The sequence below is a fragment of the Serinus canaria genome, chromosome 2, assembly GCF_022539315.1.
Source record: "Serinus canaria isolate serCan28SL12 chromosome 2, serCan2020, whole genome shotgun sequence".
NCBI classification, from domain to species: domain Eukaryota; kingdom Metazoa; phylum Chordata; class Aves; order Passeriformes; family Fringillidae; genus Serinus; species Serinus canaria.
This window is the reverse complement of record NC_066315.1, coordinates 10,402,610-10,419,683: the sequence shown is the minus strand read 5'-3', so window position 1 is coordinate 10,419,683 and position 17,074 is coordinate 10,402,610. Positions and strand designations below refer to the sequence as shown.

The window sequence follows — 17,074 nt, the reverse complement described above, 5'->3', positions numbered from 1 at the left end:
AATGATTTTCTGTCAGCTGTCCTCCTTTAAAAATTTTTGGCAGAATTTCTTCTCCCTCCTGACACAGTTAAAACACAATTCTATGTACAATAGTATACAAATCGTCCCTCCTGTATTGATCAGCAAAATTTATTTTCTTTCAATTTTTTTTCCCAGTGTTGGTTTGTTGAGCTTTTTTAAAGGGAAAGCTCTTTTTTTTTTACTCCTTGGTATCTAATTGCTGTCCTTTGAAGGAAAATCAAGAATTTTCCCTCTTTAACAGATAAGAAACTATTAGGGAGCGTGTTCAGTCCTGTGTACCTTATTGACATTGGTGTGAAGTGAGCAGGTAGGAATTTATCTTGGGGTCATGCTGTTAGGTAAGACTTGCATTCTTTATTTTCATAGTGTGATACTTTTCACATAAATTTTCTGATACTTTTCACATAAACTTTTCATCAGTTTTTAATTATGAGAAAGGACTTAAACTTTCTGCTTAAAAATAATGACAGGAGAGAAATTGTTCTCTGTGTTGATGATAGCATTGGCTCTTCCTTCATTTTGGTCCATCAGCTGCATGGCTCTTTTATCTTTTGAGAACAGTTTTCCAGCTTTGCTGTTTGCTTTTCTTTGCTGATATTCTCATCCTCTTCATGATTTAAAACAAAAGAAAAGAAAGCAACTCACAGAAGCAGCTGGTAATTTTGCCTTTTTTTTTTACTCTTCCCTGTTGTACTTCTACTGAGAGGTGCTTAAACCCTGGAAAAAGACAGGAAACACCATTATTGGAAATGAGACACTGCAGCTTATCAGCAGCTTATCATCTAATCCTTCTAGTCATCCTTCCAGGTTGTTACTCACAAATTACATAAATGTGATTCAACCAACGCTTCTTTAAATAAGGAGATATATATATATATATATATATATATACACACATATGTAGATACTCTTCTCTTTCCTGTTGCTTTTCTTGGGGCACACCGCCTGTTCAGAGCTGCCACCACATCCATACAGGAGTAGGATAATGACAGTGTGCTGCCAACCCAGCCTGTGAGGGTGGTTTTCCAGGAGATGCAGCAGCAGCTGAAGTGGGATCACTCTGGATTAGACCTGATTCAATGTGCTCCTGATCCACAAATAGGAACAACTAAACCATGGACACAAATTACTGTATTTTCTACAGCTGACCAGTGTCAACTGGTTAAAAGGCAAGATGTCAGATGGTCAATATATGTGGCAACTTCTTTACTCACAAGAAACTCCTGTTGACTGCAATGTCTTTTGCATACACTCTCCTCATGTGAATATATGTCCCAATTCCACTGAAATATGCAGACAAACAGTGCAAGGTAGTAAACTAAAGGCTGTATGGTAGTAATTTAAAAATGGTGCTTAAAACTAAGTCATTATCAAAAAGTCACTCACATCTTTTAGACATGATAAATGGACTTTTTCAAACTCTGGGAGGCAGGCAGCTATAAAAATATGGAAAAGGTAGAGAAGCTGTTCACCTTCCTAAGGAGAAGGGATCTGTTGGGTACTGTGGAGTAGGCTGGTATGAGATTTGTGCAGCACCTGCCTGCAAAGCCCCAGATCTGTGCTTAGGGTGTTTTTTTTCCTCATTCCACCTCAGGCCAGCCCTACATAGCACTTATTTTTCTGTGAATAATGCCAAGTGACAGTGACAGGAGAAGGATTTGGGAATGAGGGACCTGTTGTCATTGCTGTTGTGGCATTTTACATACCTTTTACCCTTCGAGAAAATGTTCTTGTTCACTTACTCTGTGTGAGTTTTCTGTGAATTGGAAACCTTATCCAAAAAATGGGCAATGTTAATACACCACAGTTCCACTGAAACAGCAATGGTCACTGAACTAGCAGCTCCTGGTTAAACAGAGGTTTTCCCTGGGGAAGTGATGTTCCTGCTCCTGAAATACTACAGCACTGTTCTGGGAATATCACACAGCTCAAAGGGCTTGTTTGTTAGTACAGCACTTTTCACTGTGGCTGCTTTTTGTCCAGAGGAGAACTCCAGCAGTTGCTCTGAGATCCTGTGTGCTCCTGGCCTCCCATCACGGGATGTGCCTTGTCAGCCCAGCTGGCACAGGCACGAGTCTGTGCCAGGTCTGCTGGGGATGCACAGCTCACAGCTCCTTTCTGTCTAACTCTGGCTTCACACCTCTTTCCTTGCAGATGTCCACACAGAAGCAGTGCAGGCAGCCCTTGCTAAACATAAAGAAAGGAAAATGGCAGTGCCCATGCCCTCAAAACGACGTTCATTGGTGGTGCAAACATCAATGGATGCCTACACACCTCCAGGTGAGTATCTCTCTATTTTTATCTGAATTTTAAAAATGGTTCTTTGTGCTGCTATGAACTGCTAATCTGTCAGCATAGACAGTAATGGAAATGTCATTTTTTGCACGCTGAGCTTAACTGAGGTATGTTTGAAGAGAAGGTGAACTGAGTAGTGGAAAAGTCAACAGGGACAGTTCACATGATTGCTGTGCCCTTGGTGATACCTTAGCTTGCACTGGTCCTTTTGGGTTTACAAGGACCTAACTATGGCCAGCTTGTCATATTTTATAGTAGTCTAAGTTCCTTTCACTTTTCTGGTTTATTCCCTAACAGTGTAACATTACAGTAACATTATCTTAGCAATTAGTTGTGCCATTCCTTTTCAAGTTTATCTGGGTTTTTATCTACTAGACTGTGAAAATGCCCCATATCTCATGCTTCTCACTGAATCTGGCTGAGATTCCCATTTCACTGAGAATTGGACTTTGTACAATTGGAGAAGTGTCTCACAGACTTTGTTCAATGAGCTTGGGAAAGTTTTTTTTTAATATTCTCTGCTGGCTGGAGATCTTCAGAAGATTCTGTGTTTAACATTATAAAGAAAGACTTTAATTATCTTTTTTTTTTTTTTTTTGGTACAATAATACACATACTATGACCTTAGAGCAGGAGAGGTGCATAGTTAGCAACTGACTTAGTTTCAGGGCTTTCAGTGCTGCAGTTTTCTCATTATGTTTGCTTACCTTCCTGAGATTTTCTTCATTGCACTTCCCTGAGATTTTTGATGGGAATATGAGTTATTTCTATTAAGAAAACCCCAAAGCACTGCAAGCTAACAAGCTGTTTTTAATTACTAGATACTTCTTCTGGTTCAGAAGATGAAGGCTCCGTCCAGGGCGACTCCCAGGGAACTCCCACCTCCAGCCAGGGGAGTATAAACATGGAACATTGGATCAGTCAAGCGATCCACGGCTCTACCACATCCACCACTTCCTCCTCCTCAACACAAAGTGGAGGCAGTGGTGCTGCACACAGACTAGCTGATGTTATGGCTCAGACACATATAGGTCAGTATACAGGTGTGTTGAGTGTGTCCTGTTTAATAGGAATTTTGACTCTCACATTCAGCTGATGCTGCTGTGTGAAGTCTTACAAAAGTCTTTCCTGTGCTTCTTCTTTGCTTTTTATAATTTATATCTATTACATGGAGGGAAAGTCCTACTTTACTATTTCAGGAGGGGAAAAAATAGCAGTTTAGATTTGGGGGTAAGCTTGTGTTGTGGCAAGTAGGGTCTAGCTGTTGGTTACCAAATGCCTTAAAATGTGGAGTTGCATGACTTCCATTGCTTAGCACTATAAAGGTCTCTGTAGGATTCATCAGTAAGGAAAATCAGTGCATGCATCATTAGGGATTGCTTGCATATGAGTCTCCCCCACTGCTGTACCACTTTAATTACATAGCTTGAGTGATTTTTGATAATTCTCCTCTCAAACATATTTTTTATGCCCTTAATTGAATTTAGAATACTTGAGCTGGGATATCTAGCAATTGTACTCCATGGGAGAGACCATTATAGAGCTTCAGAGAAGGGAGCTGTTATTATTAATAGCTTGTTTACTTCCTTTATAAAGATGCTAGGAAGTCAAAGCTTTCTTTCCATTAGGGCTAAACTTCACAGGCATTATTTCTGAATATTGTGCCATTGACACTGGTCTTTATTAACCTGAGGCAGCTGTTTGACTGGATATGTGGGAAGCAAGGCTTGGTTCCCATTCACTCTTCAGCTGCTTATCATACAAGGCCTTTGCTTTGTGTATGTTCTTGCTGGGGTGTGTATTTTGGGCTCTCACTAAAAATCTGTTGCAGTCTTTGTTGGAACAGATAAAGCAATCTTACTACTGTCTTACTACAGTTTTGTGTGACTGTTCTTCAACTGACATTTCCTTTCCAAGTACATGTCACGAGATACATGAAAGCATCTGCAGTGTTCATAATTTTATGTGCTGGAATGGGAGTACATATCCCTTGGGTTTTGCTATGAGTATAGCTTGATGTAACACCTGTATTTTCAGTAATCCTCCCATCATGATCCAGAATGGCTGAATTGCAGTCAGGGGAAGAGCTTGTATTGTATTCATAAATTCATGCTAAATGAATGCTTAGAACCTTGTTTTAGAAACACATACATTGGGAATACGTTAATCATTGCATTTGATTATTTTCTATGACTTCATCTTGAAATGCTACAGGAAATTATAGCATAGAGAATTAAATTTATCCAAACTCTGAAAGGTTGCATTACTCATACACAAAGTCTTAACGTGTCTTTAAATATAGCTTCTTTATAATTTGACATTTTAGTAATTTTAAATCTGGCACAGTAAGTCTTTTATATTCCCTGAGTTTGTGGTAAATAATACAGCATTTATAGAGCTAAATTAAGATGGCACTGTTCTGCAGAAGAGGGAAACTACTGTTTCTTATACATGTTTTATTGTGCCTTGTTGACTAGAAAGGTCTTGCCTTTGAAGGAAGCAGTTGAGCTTACCTCAGTGTATGCATATTTTCATTCATTCTGATGATAAGATGGCCTTAAATTGCATCTCTTCTTGGACACTAATTGAGCTGTAGTAATGTAAAGGTTATTTGGGCACAAAATCTGACTGATGAGACTGGGATCTTGTGTTTGCTAAAATCACTGGAAATGTAAGAGAAGCTGCACAGTTATAACTGTAATATGTATTTCTTTATGGGTGAGCTGCATTCTTTAAGAATTTGAAATGAAATTGCTATTTTGTTTCTTTCCTATCCAAGAAGGTAGATTTTGCATTTAAATGTATTCTAATAAGTTTGAAGTAACCCTACAGAAACCTGACTCTTTCCAAGGCAGTGGGCCAGTGATGGTAGATGAATAATGATCTTTGGTAGGAGAGAAGAGTAATCCTGTTCCTTAAGGCTCCTCAGCTATCAGAGACAGTTTGCTCTTGGTCACAAAGAACAAATGTTACCATGCCTTGATGTTTGTTTGGTCCAGGAGCTGTTCTCCAGAGGCAGACCAGCCTGCAAGAGAGAAATCAACTGTGTATATGTAAGGCCATACTCTGAAGGTGCAAATTTTGATAAATAAAAAATTCAAGGTGCAATGGAGAGGACTTTAAGGATAATCCAAAAAATCCCTCCATTCTGATATCCACTAGGGTTTTACCTCCAGAGGTCATCATGGAGTGAAAGGGAGATTTTTTTCCAGTTTAAGTATACTAATGCACTTCTGAAAAAGTGATTTGATAAAAAGCTTTGCCTATAATATAATCAGAGTTTTCTTTGTGAATCATTTAGATAATTTGCATAAACTATTATATGTTTTTAATGTTATACTGTTCATTTAATTTGACTGCTGCTGCTTTATTGTGGCCAAAGTTCTAGTTTGGGATGGATATCATTTAAATATTCATTCTCAGCTTTAAGATGCTCAGGGGTCTGCATTAAGCTACAGGCAAAATCTTTAGTTTGGCATAGGTGTGTTCACATCTGTGTTCAGTAATTCTTGAATTTAGAGGTCAAACCAGTGGAATCTGTTAAAAATGTCTGATGTTTTGACCCTTCTTTGGGTAGTATTGTACAGATTTCTAAGATCTTCAAGCTTTCATTTGTTGGTATTTCATGGTTTGGATTTCTATGTATCTAAAAATCAGAGACAGAAAGCACACCCCAAAGCTCATAAAGGTCATGTGGTGAAAATTGTACAATGCTTGCCTATCATTGTAAATCTATATAAAGTTAATAATCTCACTTCAAAGTTTTGATCCTATAGGTGCATTTAATGGTTTTTTATATGCTTCAAATGTGTTTCTGCTTGAAAATCAAAGGCTTCTATCCACATTAAAGGCTACATAGATTGCTAATCAAATAAATATAAAACCATGTGCCTTAAGCATGGCTGATGGTTTTCAGACAGCTTGGAAATTCCTGTTTTCTGAGGGGGAATGTTAACTTATACAGGAGACTAGTTTAAAATACAATCTGTCTCCTGGACAAGAAATACAAGGAAAACCCAGCTAATGGAAAAATCTGCATCTCTGACTCTGGATTTCCCTTCCCTGACAACCAGAAAAGCCAGTTTATTTGGGAGTAAAAGCTGCATTTTCTTCAAGTACAGTGTTGGAGGAATGCTTTTTTTGAGTTCCTGGAGACTTTTCAAAGACCTGGTGCTCATGTGAGCTTCCAAACCTCCACTGAAAGTGTTCCTCCACTCCTTTGCTTCTCCTCAGACATGGGGCTTTGTCAGTGCATGTGCTCTATCCCTCCATGAACTTGCTCTGCTTTTTTGGGCCTTTCTGATCTTCATGAATTGGGGTAAATGATGTGGCTCCAGTGGCAGAAATGGAGAGAGCCTTAACTGGAAACAGCTGTTCTGTCTGTGATCTCCTAATGCAAGGATATTGGAAGAGATGGGAATAGGAGGTGATGCAAATATGTATGTTTGATGGAGGAAGTGCTTTGAAGTCATGCAGCTGTCAGTTTCTACTTTTTAGTGAACAGATGTGTCAGGGTCATGATTCTTAATGAAACCTCAAACAATTCTTCAAGTTACCTGACATAAGACCAAGAAACTCTCTACAGATTGTGTCCGTAGCCAAAGGCTGGATTGACTGTTCTATACAAAAAATAAGGGTACATTTCACATAACATAACAATTACCTTTTCTTTAGAAGTCATTCTGACCAAATCTTTCTCTGTATGATTTTCATTTCTCCAAGCCTGACTCTGAGATGCTAACTGACCAAAGATTTGTAAATCTAATGGATGAAACTTAGCACTGTAGATACTGCCATGATAAGACATCTGTTAAGCAGATACTCTAAAGGAACACATCAAGACAAACCTCAGTATTCCTTTTCTTATTGCTTTTCTTCAGGATAAAAGTGAATAGTAACTGGGCAGCCAGGGCATGAGAACTCCTTGACTGAGCCATGGTGACAATCTTGGGAAGAGAGTTTCTTTTAGGCAACTTCAAGTGCAGGTGCTGTTTGTTCATAACAAGAGCAGGACTCTTGTTATGTTCTTTCCCCCTGCTCAGTGCTCTGTGTAACAAAGAAAAATTTGGTTTTAAGCACAGAGTTCTGAAGGGAGGGCATCCCTGCTCATGTATCTTCTGGCCCATGCATTAAAAAAAAATTAGTCTATAACTCCACTTCACTTTGCCTTGTAAAGTCCGAAAGATGGGAGTACTTCACTGGAAAGATGTAAGCAAATACAGCTCACTTTAAAAATACTTTCTCATGTTACTAATAGCTGACTAAGTACAATTATTTTCTTAGTCATGATCTCCCATATGCATTGCAAAGCTGCATTATAAGTAAAAAGATAAACATCAGCAATTTTTAATTGACTTAGCTATTGAGTAATACAGTCACGATCTATAAAAAGCTCTTGCCACTTAACAGGAAAGGGCAAAAAATTGTGCTGAGTCTAAAATAGGTGATAATGACAAGAAATGAAGACCTTAAATGAAGACATTATTCAAGCAACTGCCAGCATAAACTTTAATCTGTTGTACTTCAGTTGGTCACATACCACAATGTAAGGTGTTTGTTTCAGTAAAATTGTAACAATGGATGTGATCAGAAGCAAAAGCTCCAACTGGACACTTGTAGAACACAAGATGTTTTTGGGTTGCTCAATAAAAGCCATTTTGTGTCTTCCTCAACCAGATAATATGATAGGGTGATAGGATTGAGCCCTTATGATGTTCATGAATATAAACATTAAATAACAGCTGCAGGAATTAATGTCATGTCTTAAATCTGCATGATGATTTTCTGTCAAATGCTACCTTTAAATGAGAGGCATGCAAAATAACCATCTATTAGCATCCTTTTCTGGTATGTGTAGCAAAAAATCAGTTTTCTGTGTTGATGGTGCATAAATTGGATTAAATGCACAAGAATCACCAGGTTTCAAAGTTCAAAACTCATAAAAATGAAAGCGCTTTAAAATTATATTTGAGATTAAATTTAGTGTAGAAGTTGGTGTTCTAGTACTTAGAGCACCATAATGCTTATAGATAAAGTTTAGTAAGAAGCACATCTTGAAAACAGTATTGGAACACGATGACATTTTTCCAGAACTTTTGCATTTTGAAAGACTCTTACTCTATTGTTAAATAGAATGCATTTCTCTTCACTTCCATGGCAGCAGAGTGAAGACCTGCCTTCTTTTGTAACTTAGAGCCTGCTGGGGATCATTTATGTCAATTGAAAGAAAAGTTGTTATTTGCTTGTGGCGTTTATCTCCATCTAATCTAATATGGATAAAAACCTGCAAAAAATTTATGGGACAACCTGTAGAAATAGCACAAATACATAAGAAATGCAGACTCAGACTTGAAAACAGGGGAAGACAAACTGGTAGCATGCTGAGTTATCAGGCCATGAAAGAGAAGGAGTATCTCTGTGGAATTGTTCAGCAGTGCTGGCATGAGTCAGACCGAATCGTGTTTGCCTTCTGGAAGGCAAGGCTTTGTTATGCGGAAGAATTGAAATATCTCTGTCTAAAAATAGTAGACAAGCAAGTGTCCATGAAGAATGCAAAGTTCATGTTTCTTTACATTTTATTTTTTGCCTCTGGTCTCCAAACCTGCTATGATTGACTTTTTTCCTTTCTTAACTAAAATTGACCTAGTCAAAATACAGAGCTTATAAAAGTGATATACACTGGCACTTGCAAGTGATTGACAACATGCTGTGTTCTTTTTACTTAGAAAAACTAACACAGTAATCCATGAGAAGTGTATTTGTCTAGGTCTTTTCTGTTTGCAGATGTCCACTTTAAGTAAAGTAAAGCTTTAAGCTTTAAGTAAAATCAGATGTCAGTGGAGAACCTACAACCTAATTGTATCATTCTTTTAGCCTATTGCTTATGTGGTTTCAGATATACAGCCCTGTTTTAATCAGTGCAAACTTTATTTATTTATTAAAATTACACTACACATTATAGTTCAGTATAATCATTTTGTGCATTAACTTTAATACCTGTTCATGTGTTGAGGGAAAAAACCTCAAATGGTCTCCTTTCCTCTGCCTTTTGCTTTTCTGCCTTTTGACATTAGAGGTACACGGTTAAACCTTTTAACTTACTTTTCACAGAAAATCATTCTGCCCCTCCAGATGTTACCACTTACACCTCAGAACACTCAATACAAGTGGAAAGACCACAAGGATCAACGGCACGGGTGGCACCAAAGTATGGCAATGCTGAGCTTATGGAGACTGGTGATGGTATGTCCCAAAACAGAACTGGGGTCATTTTGAGTATCCTGACCTTTTTAGTGGCTACTATATGTATCTGCTCTTGGGTTTTGGGTGTTCTTCGTGGCTTTTTTTCCTGGTCACTTTTCACTTGTAAACACAAAGTTGCAGTACCTCTACAGTTCTAAAATAAGCTGATATCAATGAAGATAACATAGAGAAATATTTCTTAAGCAGTAGAGCTGACTCCCCATAGAAAATGTTTGGTAAAAACCCCTAGAGAATATCTAGATTTGCCATTATCATGCTGCCTAGTTGCAGCTAGTCTGTTTTTTTTAAATGGCAATGAATGTGAGAACATAGCATGGCTACATCTTGAAAATTGACATGTTTGAAATTTTATTTTCTGATTTTTTGTTAGTTAGTTTTTCTGGCATTTTTTTTTTAAAGCAGTTATTTGTAAACCCTTCCTTATTTACTGCTCCTCTTTTCTAAAACTTACCAAACAATATTTCACAGCATGGAATTGTTGACCAAGTGTACTGTATCTAAACTTAGTAGCTTCAGCTCTAAACACCACTTGGTAAAAGATTTGGAGCCAACCTTATGGAAGGGTAAGAAGTTGAAATTTCTGCAATGCAGTGACAGAAAGCTATTAGTTCAGGAACAGATGATGTGCACATTGGAGAGGTTTTGCACTCAACTAAGGAAAAGGAAAGGGGAGGTGATTGATGGGACTGTATTATAAAAATGCCCCTTGCCCCAGGCTGCTGCTCAGAGCTGTGTTTTCCAAAGTGCTGGATGGGCAAGCATGCTCCCTTTGGAGACTGCTGGCTGGTGGGATTGGCTGCAGGGATGTTCAGAGAATACAGGGGCATGCTGAAGTAATACAAAGACGTGAACCATGTTTAAGATGGGTACTGGACAGATGTCCCCTGCAGTGTAAAAATAACCCAGAATAAATGATGGGGCAGAGCCTATGACCCACACTCTTCACCAGGCTGCAGTCTAGTCAATCAGTGTTGGTATGGCCAGTGATCATGGGGAGGGCCAGTCCACTTGTCTCACTGACCACTGCTGAGGCAGTTCTCTCAGGGTACTGACATTTGCTGCAGGGACATTTTTCCACTGTGCTTCTCTCCCTCAGTCTGTGTGCTGCTTCCCCTCTAATTTTGCAGCCTCGCTCTGACATTATTGTATTGGTTTCATTTGCATTAGGTATCACTGTTCCTTTTTGCTTACATGTTCTGATGTTAAACACTTGAGTCACAGTATGGCATGAAACTGTCATTGTGTGGCCTTGCAGTCCTAGACCTTTCCTTACCCCCTTGGTGTCTGGTGGGTGCGTGTCGCTGTCGACTGATGTCTCCATTGATCCCTGTCCTGCAGGAGTACCAGTGAGCAGCAGAGTGTCAGCAAAGATCCAGCAGCTGGTCAATACCCTAAAACGGCCCAAACGACCGCCACTACGAGAGTTCTTTGTAGATGACTTTGAGGAATTGTTAGAAGGTAAAATGACTGCTTTTCAAAAGGTTTGGGGATCACTTATTAAAACTCTGTAAAATGTTTGTCTCCTACGTTGACTTTCTAGAAAGACAAGTAAGCCCTTCCTGTACTAGCAAGTACCAAAAAGCCAGTGGTATTCAGTGGAAACTGCTGGCAGTAAGCTTGGACATAGTGCTGTGGAGTCAAAAGTGTTTCTTGTTTGCTCAGCTCCTGGTTCTGTTTGCAAAGAAATGACAGAAGAGAGTGTAGGGAAGCTTTGCTTCGAGAACATTCAGCTGTGGGTTACAGCCAGTGCTTTGGAACACCAATAAGTGAAAATATGTTAGTGAGGGAGCATGTTAAATGTTTTACAAACTCCTTTGTCTAACAGTGAAGTATGAAAAATGAACTAAATGTAAGATAGAAACAAAGATAAAGTCAATAAATGGAACTTTTTTAAAAAAAGACCAGTGCTTTGAGAATTAAGATTCGCCAGGATGTGGAAATTTAAATAGTCATCATAGGAATTTATAAGAAAACGTGTAACAGAACATGACTTAAATCAATCTGTTACTTGTTAAAGTACATTTTTGTCAGTAGCTCTGCAGCTCATCTCATTACTGCATTTTTTTCCAGGAAAAAGTATTCTCTGTCTTTCTTTAGGAATAAAGAAATGTTTGCTATTTTGAGGATAAATATATGCATGCTGCCTCAGCAGTTTCTTTCCCTTCTTGTAAAGCTAGTGTAAGAACAAGGACTTTTCATTCCTGAGGTGCATCAGTTCTTGATCTGTGCTAAAGTTAAAAGTAAATTATTCTGTTATATTTCTCTGTTGCTTCTCAATACCTTCTTACATGTTACTGTTTTCAGAACATTCTGCAAAGGTGACTTATTCTCTTGATTACACAGGTGTACTCAAGGTATTGAATTTACATGGTAACTGTATATCTTTTCATAATCATAAGTTCAACAGCCAGATCCAAACCAGCCAAAGCCAGAAGGAGCTCAGATGTTGGCCATGCGTGGGGAACAATTAGGAGTGGTAACAAACTGGCCACCTTCCCTGGAAGCAGCCTTGCAGCGATGGGGAACCATCTCACCAAAAGCTCCTTGCCTAACCACTATGGATACCAATGGAAAACCACTGTATATTCTCACTTATGGTGAGCACTCTTCAAACTGTTTGTGCTTTTATATATTCTGTATGGTGTGTGTAGGAAATGCATAAATGTGGAGTGAAAAAAGTCTTGTAATGATGCACCTGTTCTGTTTGTGAGTAGGGTAAGACAGCTCTGAAGCTGTTGATGTCTGAGGATGGGTTGCTGAGATGTCATAGTATGATTTATTTCAGACAGGAAAAGAGCTGAGTTGATATACCCATGGAATAACAGATTATAAATTAAACCCACCTTTTAAATAGAAATGCTTCCTAGGTCAGGTTTTTCCTGAAGATTGATGTCCAAATGCATTGCCCTTGGATATCACCCAGGCTTTGTTCTGCAAAAGCCTAACCTGGTCTACAAAATTCATCAGCTTCCTGAAGAAGTTAATAGGATTTTTTTCCTTTTTTTACTGACATTCTAGTAAGTGTGATTTGAATTATTTCTCCTGATGGGTTAATTGTGCAACTAGCAAATGTGACCCCTTGAAACAGATTTGCCAGGATATATTTTAGTGGGACCTTTGGTATGTTCTTGTAGTTCAGTATATACTGCTTGACAATGTATTGCAACCAAGAAAGGCCAAATAAAAATCAGCATAAGGATATCTCTGACAAATCACTCCCATATTGCTTTTGATTTTGAGATGTTCAGGGGACATTTGGGAGATGTTCAAAGGAATTATTATGAATAACTGTCAGACTTTGAAAGTGACTTGGAACATTTCAGTATGCTATTGAGATGGATATAAAAGTTATTTTGCTTTTTATATTTCTACCTTCTCAGGGACTTGGAGTTCTGTGCAGAGAATGTTGTTACATGCTCTGATATAGAGGTCTGTCTGTTTTGTTCAGTGCTGAACATTCATTTCCATTCAGGAGTCAGACTCAAATGGTCTCTGGCCAAAAAGTTTTCTGCCACAAGTATGGCACTGCAAATATAGTTAAAGGCTTTTAAAGCAAAAGAGAACCTTTGCAACTGAGGGTCATGCATGAAACATTTTCCCTTCAGGTACTTCAGAGTCAAGAAGTGACTTAATTTCAGGGGCAAACATACGATTCACCATTGATGAATGTTTTTCTTCCTTAAGGACATTTACTTGAACTAGGGAAGAATTTTAAAGTTTGCAATTACATGTTTGCAGAAGTCATGTCATCTACTGAATGCTTTAAATAAATTGGACAGGAAAGGAAATTAAGCTGTTACTGAGAATCAGACCATTTTTCTGAATTTGGGATCCCGTCCAGAGAGTCTGAGCATATGTCCTGCTTTGCCTGAGGCTGTAGGGTGTGCAAATCAACCCAAGGAGCATATCTGCATGGCTCATGGAGCCACCTAGCCTGCTTCTCTGTTCTAAAGTAACTCTTTCCTCTTCTGCATTGTCTGAATCTTGAGAAAAGTAGGACTAAAATTCATGTTTTCGCACATTTCATTTGGCAGCACTTTGGGATGTGGTTTTCCTGTTGCCTTTCAGTAGTTTCCTGAGGTCAGAAAAAAAAAGGTTCTTTTGTTTATTCTTTTTTTGCCTTCTTTTTGTAGATAAAAGAAGTTGCAAGCCAAAACATTTCATAGATTTGCTGAATTCTCCTTTGCTGGGTACATTTACCACTGATATTATTTTTCATGGCAATGTTCATTTACTATGCCATAGTAGTTCCTTTAAATGAAAACTGCTTTGGAAATGTCATTAACAATACAGCCACCTGCCATTTCACTGGTGACTTTATGAATGATTTTGCTGTAGCTAGTCCACCTTCTGTGCCTGCAATATTTTCTAGCAATTGCAAGCATGGCAGTTTTTAACTTGAAAATTAATAGACATTAAGCCTTGAAATCATTAAAGACACTCCTACTCATGACTTTTTTATCCTTGTGCATAGTTCCACTTGCCCTGGTAGTAATAAACTTTTGAAAGATGAGCTTAGCCACAATCCTGCCCCATGGTATTACTGTGACACTCAATTTCTTCCTGTGCTTGATATGATCAGGTGACTAAAATTTTAACTATCAACCCTGATGATTTTCAGTAGCCTCTAGTTTGTATTTCACAGTTATTTAAAGAAATACCATTACCAATTTTCATATATTTCACAAATATTCATGAATTATAAGAATAATTCTAATTTTCCAGAGTGTTGCTTTTTGAGACGTTGTCATCACCTGCACCTCCTCTTGAGTACTTTACCTCTATTTACTGTTTTTGCTTCACCCCCTTGTCTTCAGGGAAATCTTCATTTATCCTCCAGCTTTCTGGTTAAGAGGAGGCTTCTCTTTGATGTTTTTTATTCCATTCTCAGTATCTTCTCTAGTTTTCTGTCCCTGCATGGGTGAATTACAGGTTTGCCTGCTTATCCCATGCTTTTTTCCACCTTCCAAGATGATTTCCAGGAGTGTCTTCGTAGCTGTCAGCTAGATGAAGGCCCATCTTGAGCAGGAGTCCTAATGCCCTTACCACCAAGCATATTTACCTCCTCTTTTGTGGATTGTTGTAGACAATATTGCCTTCCCACCAATCTTTCAGGCTCTAACTAGAGTACCATACACAGCCCAGATATTTCTTCCTTTCTTTATTTTACAGCCATTCTGTGTCCAAACCTCACAGGTTGTTTTAGCAGGAAATCTTTACTAATTGAGGCTTTTTGCTGCATCTGCTTGGTGAAACCTCATCCCATCTGTGACCTTGGTCTAAATTCTTACATCAGGCTCTCTTCTGTCCCTGAGAAACATAGTGCTGGCCTCTACATCTACCCAGGACGCTTTCTTATTTGCCCTTGGTGGCCTTGTGTGCTGAAAAGGAGCTCTGAGAATCCACAAAATTCTGCTTCTCCAAAGCCTTCCTCACAACTTCCCTTTGCTGTCCCTTCCAGAGACACCTCTGAGGGCTCAGAGCAGAGGCCAGGCTGAGACCTGCCATGGCAGACAGAGGTGGGGCAGTGTTGCAGGGACCACCTTGTGTGCTGCACTGCCCTGGATTTGTCCCCTAAGGGTGCTGATGTCTTCGTGTGGCTTTGGGAGGGGAGTGCTCCAGGTTGTGAAGGGCTTCTGGGCCAGGAGGGCAACCAGTTTAAAGAAGTTCCACTTCCAGCTGTTGCTTAAAATCATTGCTGCCCTCCCATTTCTCTGCAGGAGTTCATCACATTTGTAATGCCTTGGATCTCCTGTGTCTTTTTCTGCATGATTTTTGAGCTTCTTGTCTTCATAGCATGTCAGGACTGGTTTTCTCCACGTGTCTCAGATTACTTTAGATAGAATAAATGTATAACTGCACTTGCAGATTTGATCCTTTTTTTCAAGCAAGTGTTTGAAGCATTTGCCTCAGTTCTTGAAGTTCTTCTCAGTGCCCCAGTTGTAATCTTTATTTAATGTACTCAAAATTCTTAAATTCTTTCTAGTGAATGAAACACTATGAATATCACTTATTTCTCAAATATTTTGTTCCTCTGGGAACTTGTTTAAGTGGAGAACATCTTAGTTAAGTTATTCTCAATCCCTTTATAAATCAAATCACTGAATATGCATAAATTGAAATGTCTGAGATATGGGAAGGAAATATGTCTTTATCAGGTTTTATGAGAGTCTGAACTCTGACTAGAAAAGTAATGTGTACTTTGAGGAAAAGGAAGACAATTTCTGGCTCAAAGTCAATCAGAGTAGTTAGGCATCTGGTTTTGGTATTAATAATGAACTGCTTAGTGATTTCTTAGAGGAGAGATGTGAATAAAGGACAATTAAATCCTGTGTAGTCCTTATGATACCAGAACTACTTTTCTTACTTAAAATGATTATTCTAAGGAGAACCAGAATGGCTGGGGAAAAAGTAAAGTGTTGAAAGTAATGAATCAATAAACAAGTTTTGAGCTTTCTTTTTGTAACCATTGTTCAAAATAACAAAATGAGTATCAGTTAAATTTGTCTGATTCAAAGAATCTAATTCCCTTTATCTAACACTATTTGTAATCAGATTTTTAGCAGCCATTTTCAGTAGCTCTGGTGTAGTGTTTCCCACATCAGAGGCATCAGGGCTCAGGAAAAAGAGCAGATGTGGCTCTCTGGGCAGAGGATAGTTTCTTCCATTTGGATTCTGTGGAGAAGGGAATGCTTGGGAAATGGCATTTGTCTGCAAATGAATTGCTGATTTTAAAAATAACTTTAAAGCAACTGTAAACATTTTGGGGCCAAAGGGATCCTGCCTCAGCAGAGGTGATGCTGCTCATACTGAAGATATCCTGGCATACCTTAAAGGTAATAACAGGCCAACACCAGCCAACCCCAAGCCATTCTGCACCTGGTGTGCAATGTGCACCCTTTCCTGGCCTTTCTGTGAGAATGCCCCAGACCAGGAATTTCACAATTATCAGCAGGAGAGAGACAGATTCAAGATGCCTCTGACCAAGGAGCTGCATAACCAAACTGTCCTTACCTCGGAAATAACTCCGGACTCACAGAAGTATGAATAGTCATGGTTTAAATCCTCAGACAGATATTAATCTTATGATTTTTCAATACTTAAAATCTTTATTTCTTTAATAAAAAAACCTGAAAATTGCTGGATTATATGATTCAGGCTTCAATATCAAGCACTATAATAGCAAGATTGCCTCTATTCTGAGTGTGTCTGGAGTCCTTAATTCTCTGCAACAGAATATTTTCCATATTTTTCTCTGGATTTTTTTATCCCAAAAGACTACAACTTCATTTTCTGTATAGGCTGGATCTAAACAGTTCATGAAGAGAGGATTACCAGAGCAGTAAAGCTGCAACTATTATTTTGCAAAGCAAAAAAAAAAAAAAGCCCCTTTACCTGCATGACATTAGGAAGTTTGCCATTTACCCTATATTTAATAAATGCTCTTGTTTCTATTTAATGCAAGGAATGATGTATTGCAGTATTGAGAAAATGA

The 17,074-nt window shown here is 38.6% G+C and overlaps 1 protein-coding gene across 5 annotated transcripts in view; it reads left to right on the top strand.

The window, feature by feature from the left end:
• The window catches only part of DIP2C (disco interacting protein 2 homolog C), a 308,290-nt gene that overhangs the window by 192,120 nt on the left and 99,096 nt on the right, over nt 1–17,074 (top strand). For 4 of the 5 annotated variants that reach the window (XM_030230938.2, XM_030230931.2, XM_030230928.2 and 1 more), the window contains 5 exons: nt 2,176–2,301; nt 3,138–3,347; nt 9,427–9,558; nt 10,918–11,037; nt 11,979–12,176. In XM_030230938.2, coding sequence (XP_030086798.1) covers nt 2,176–2,301; nt 3,138–3,347; nt 9,427–9,558; nt 10,918–11,037; nt 11,979–12,176 — 786 coding nt within the window. The remainder of the gene's footprint in view (nt 1–2,175; nt 2,302–3,137; nt 3,348–9,426; nt 9,559–10,917; nt 11,038–11,978; nt 12,177–17,074) is intronic. The other variant, XM_030230923.2, reaches the window with a different exon arrangement.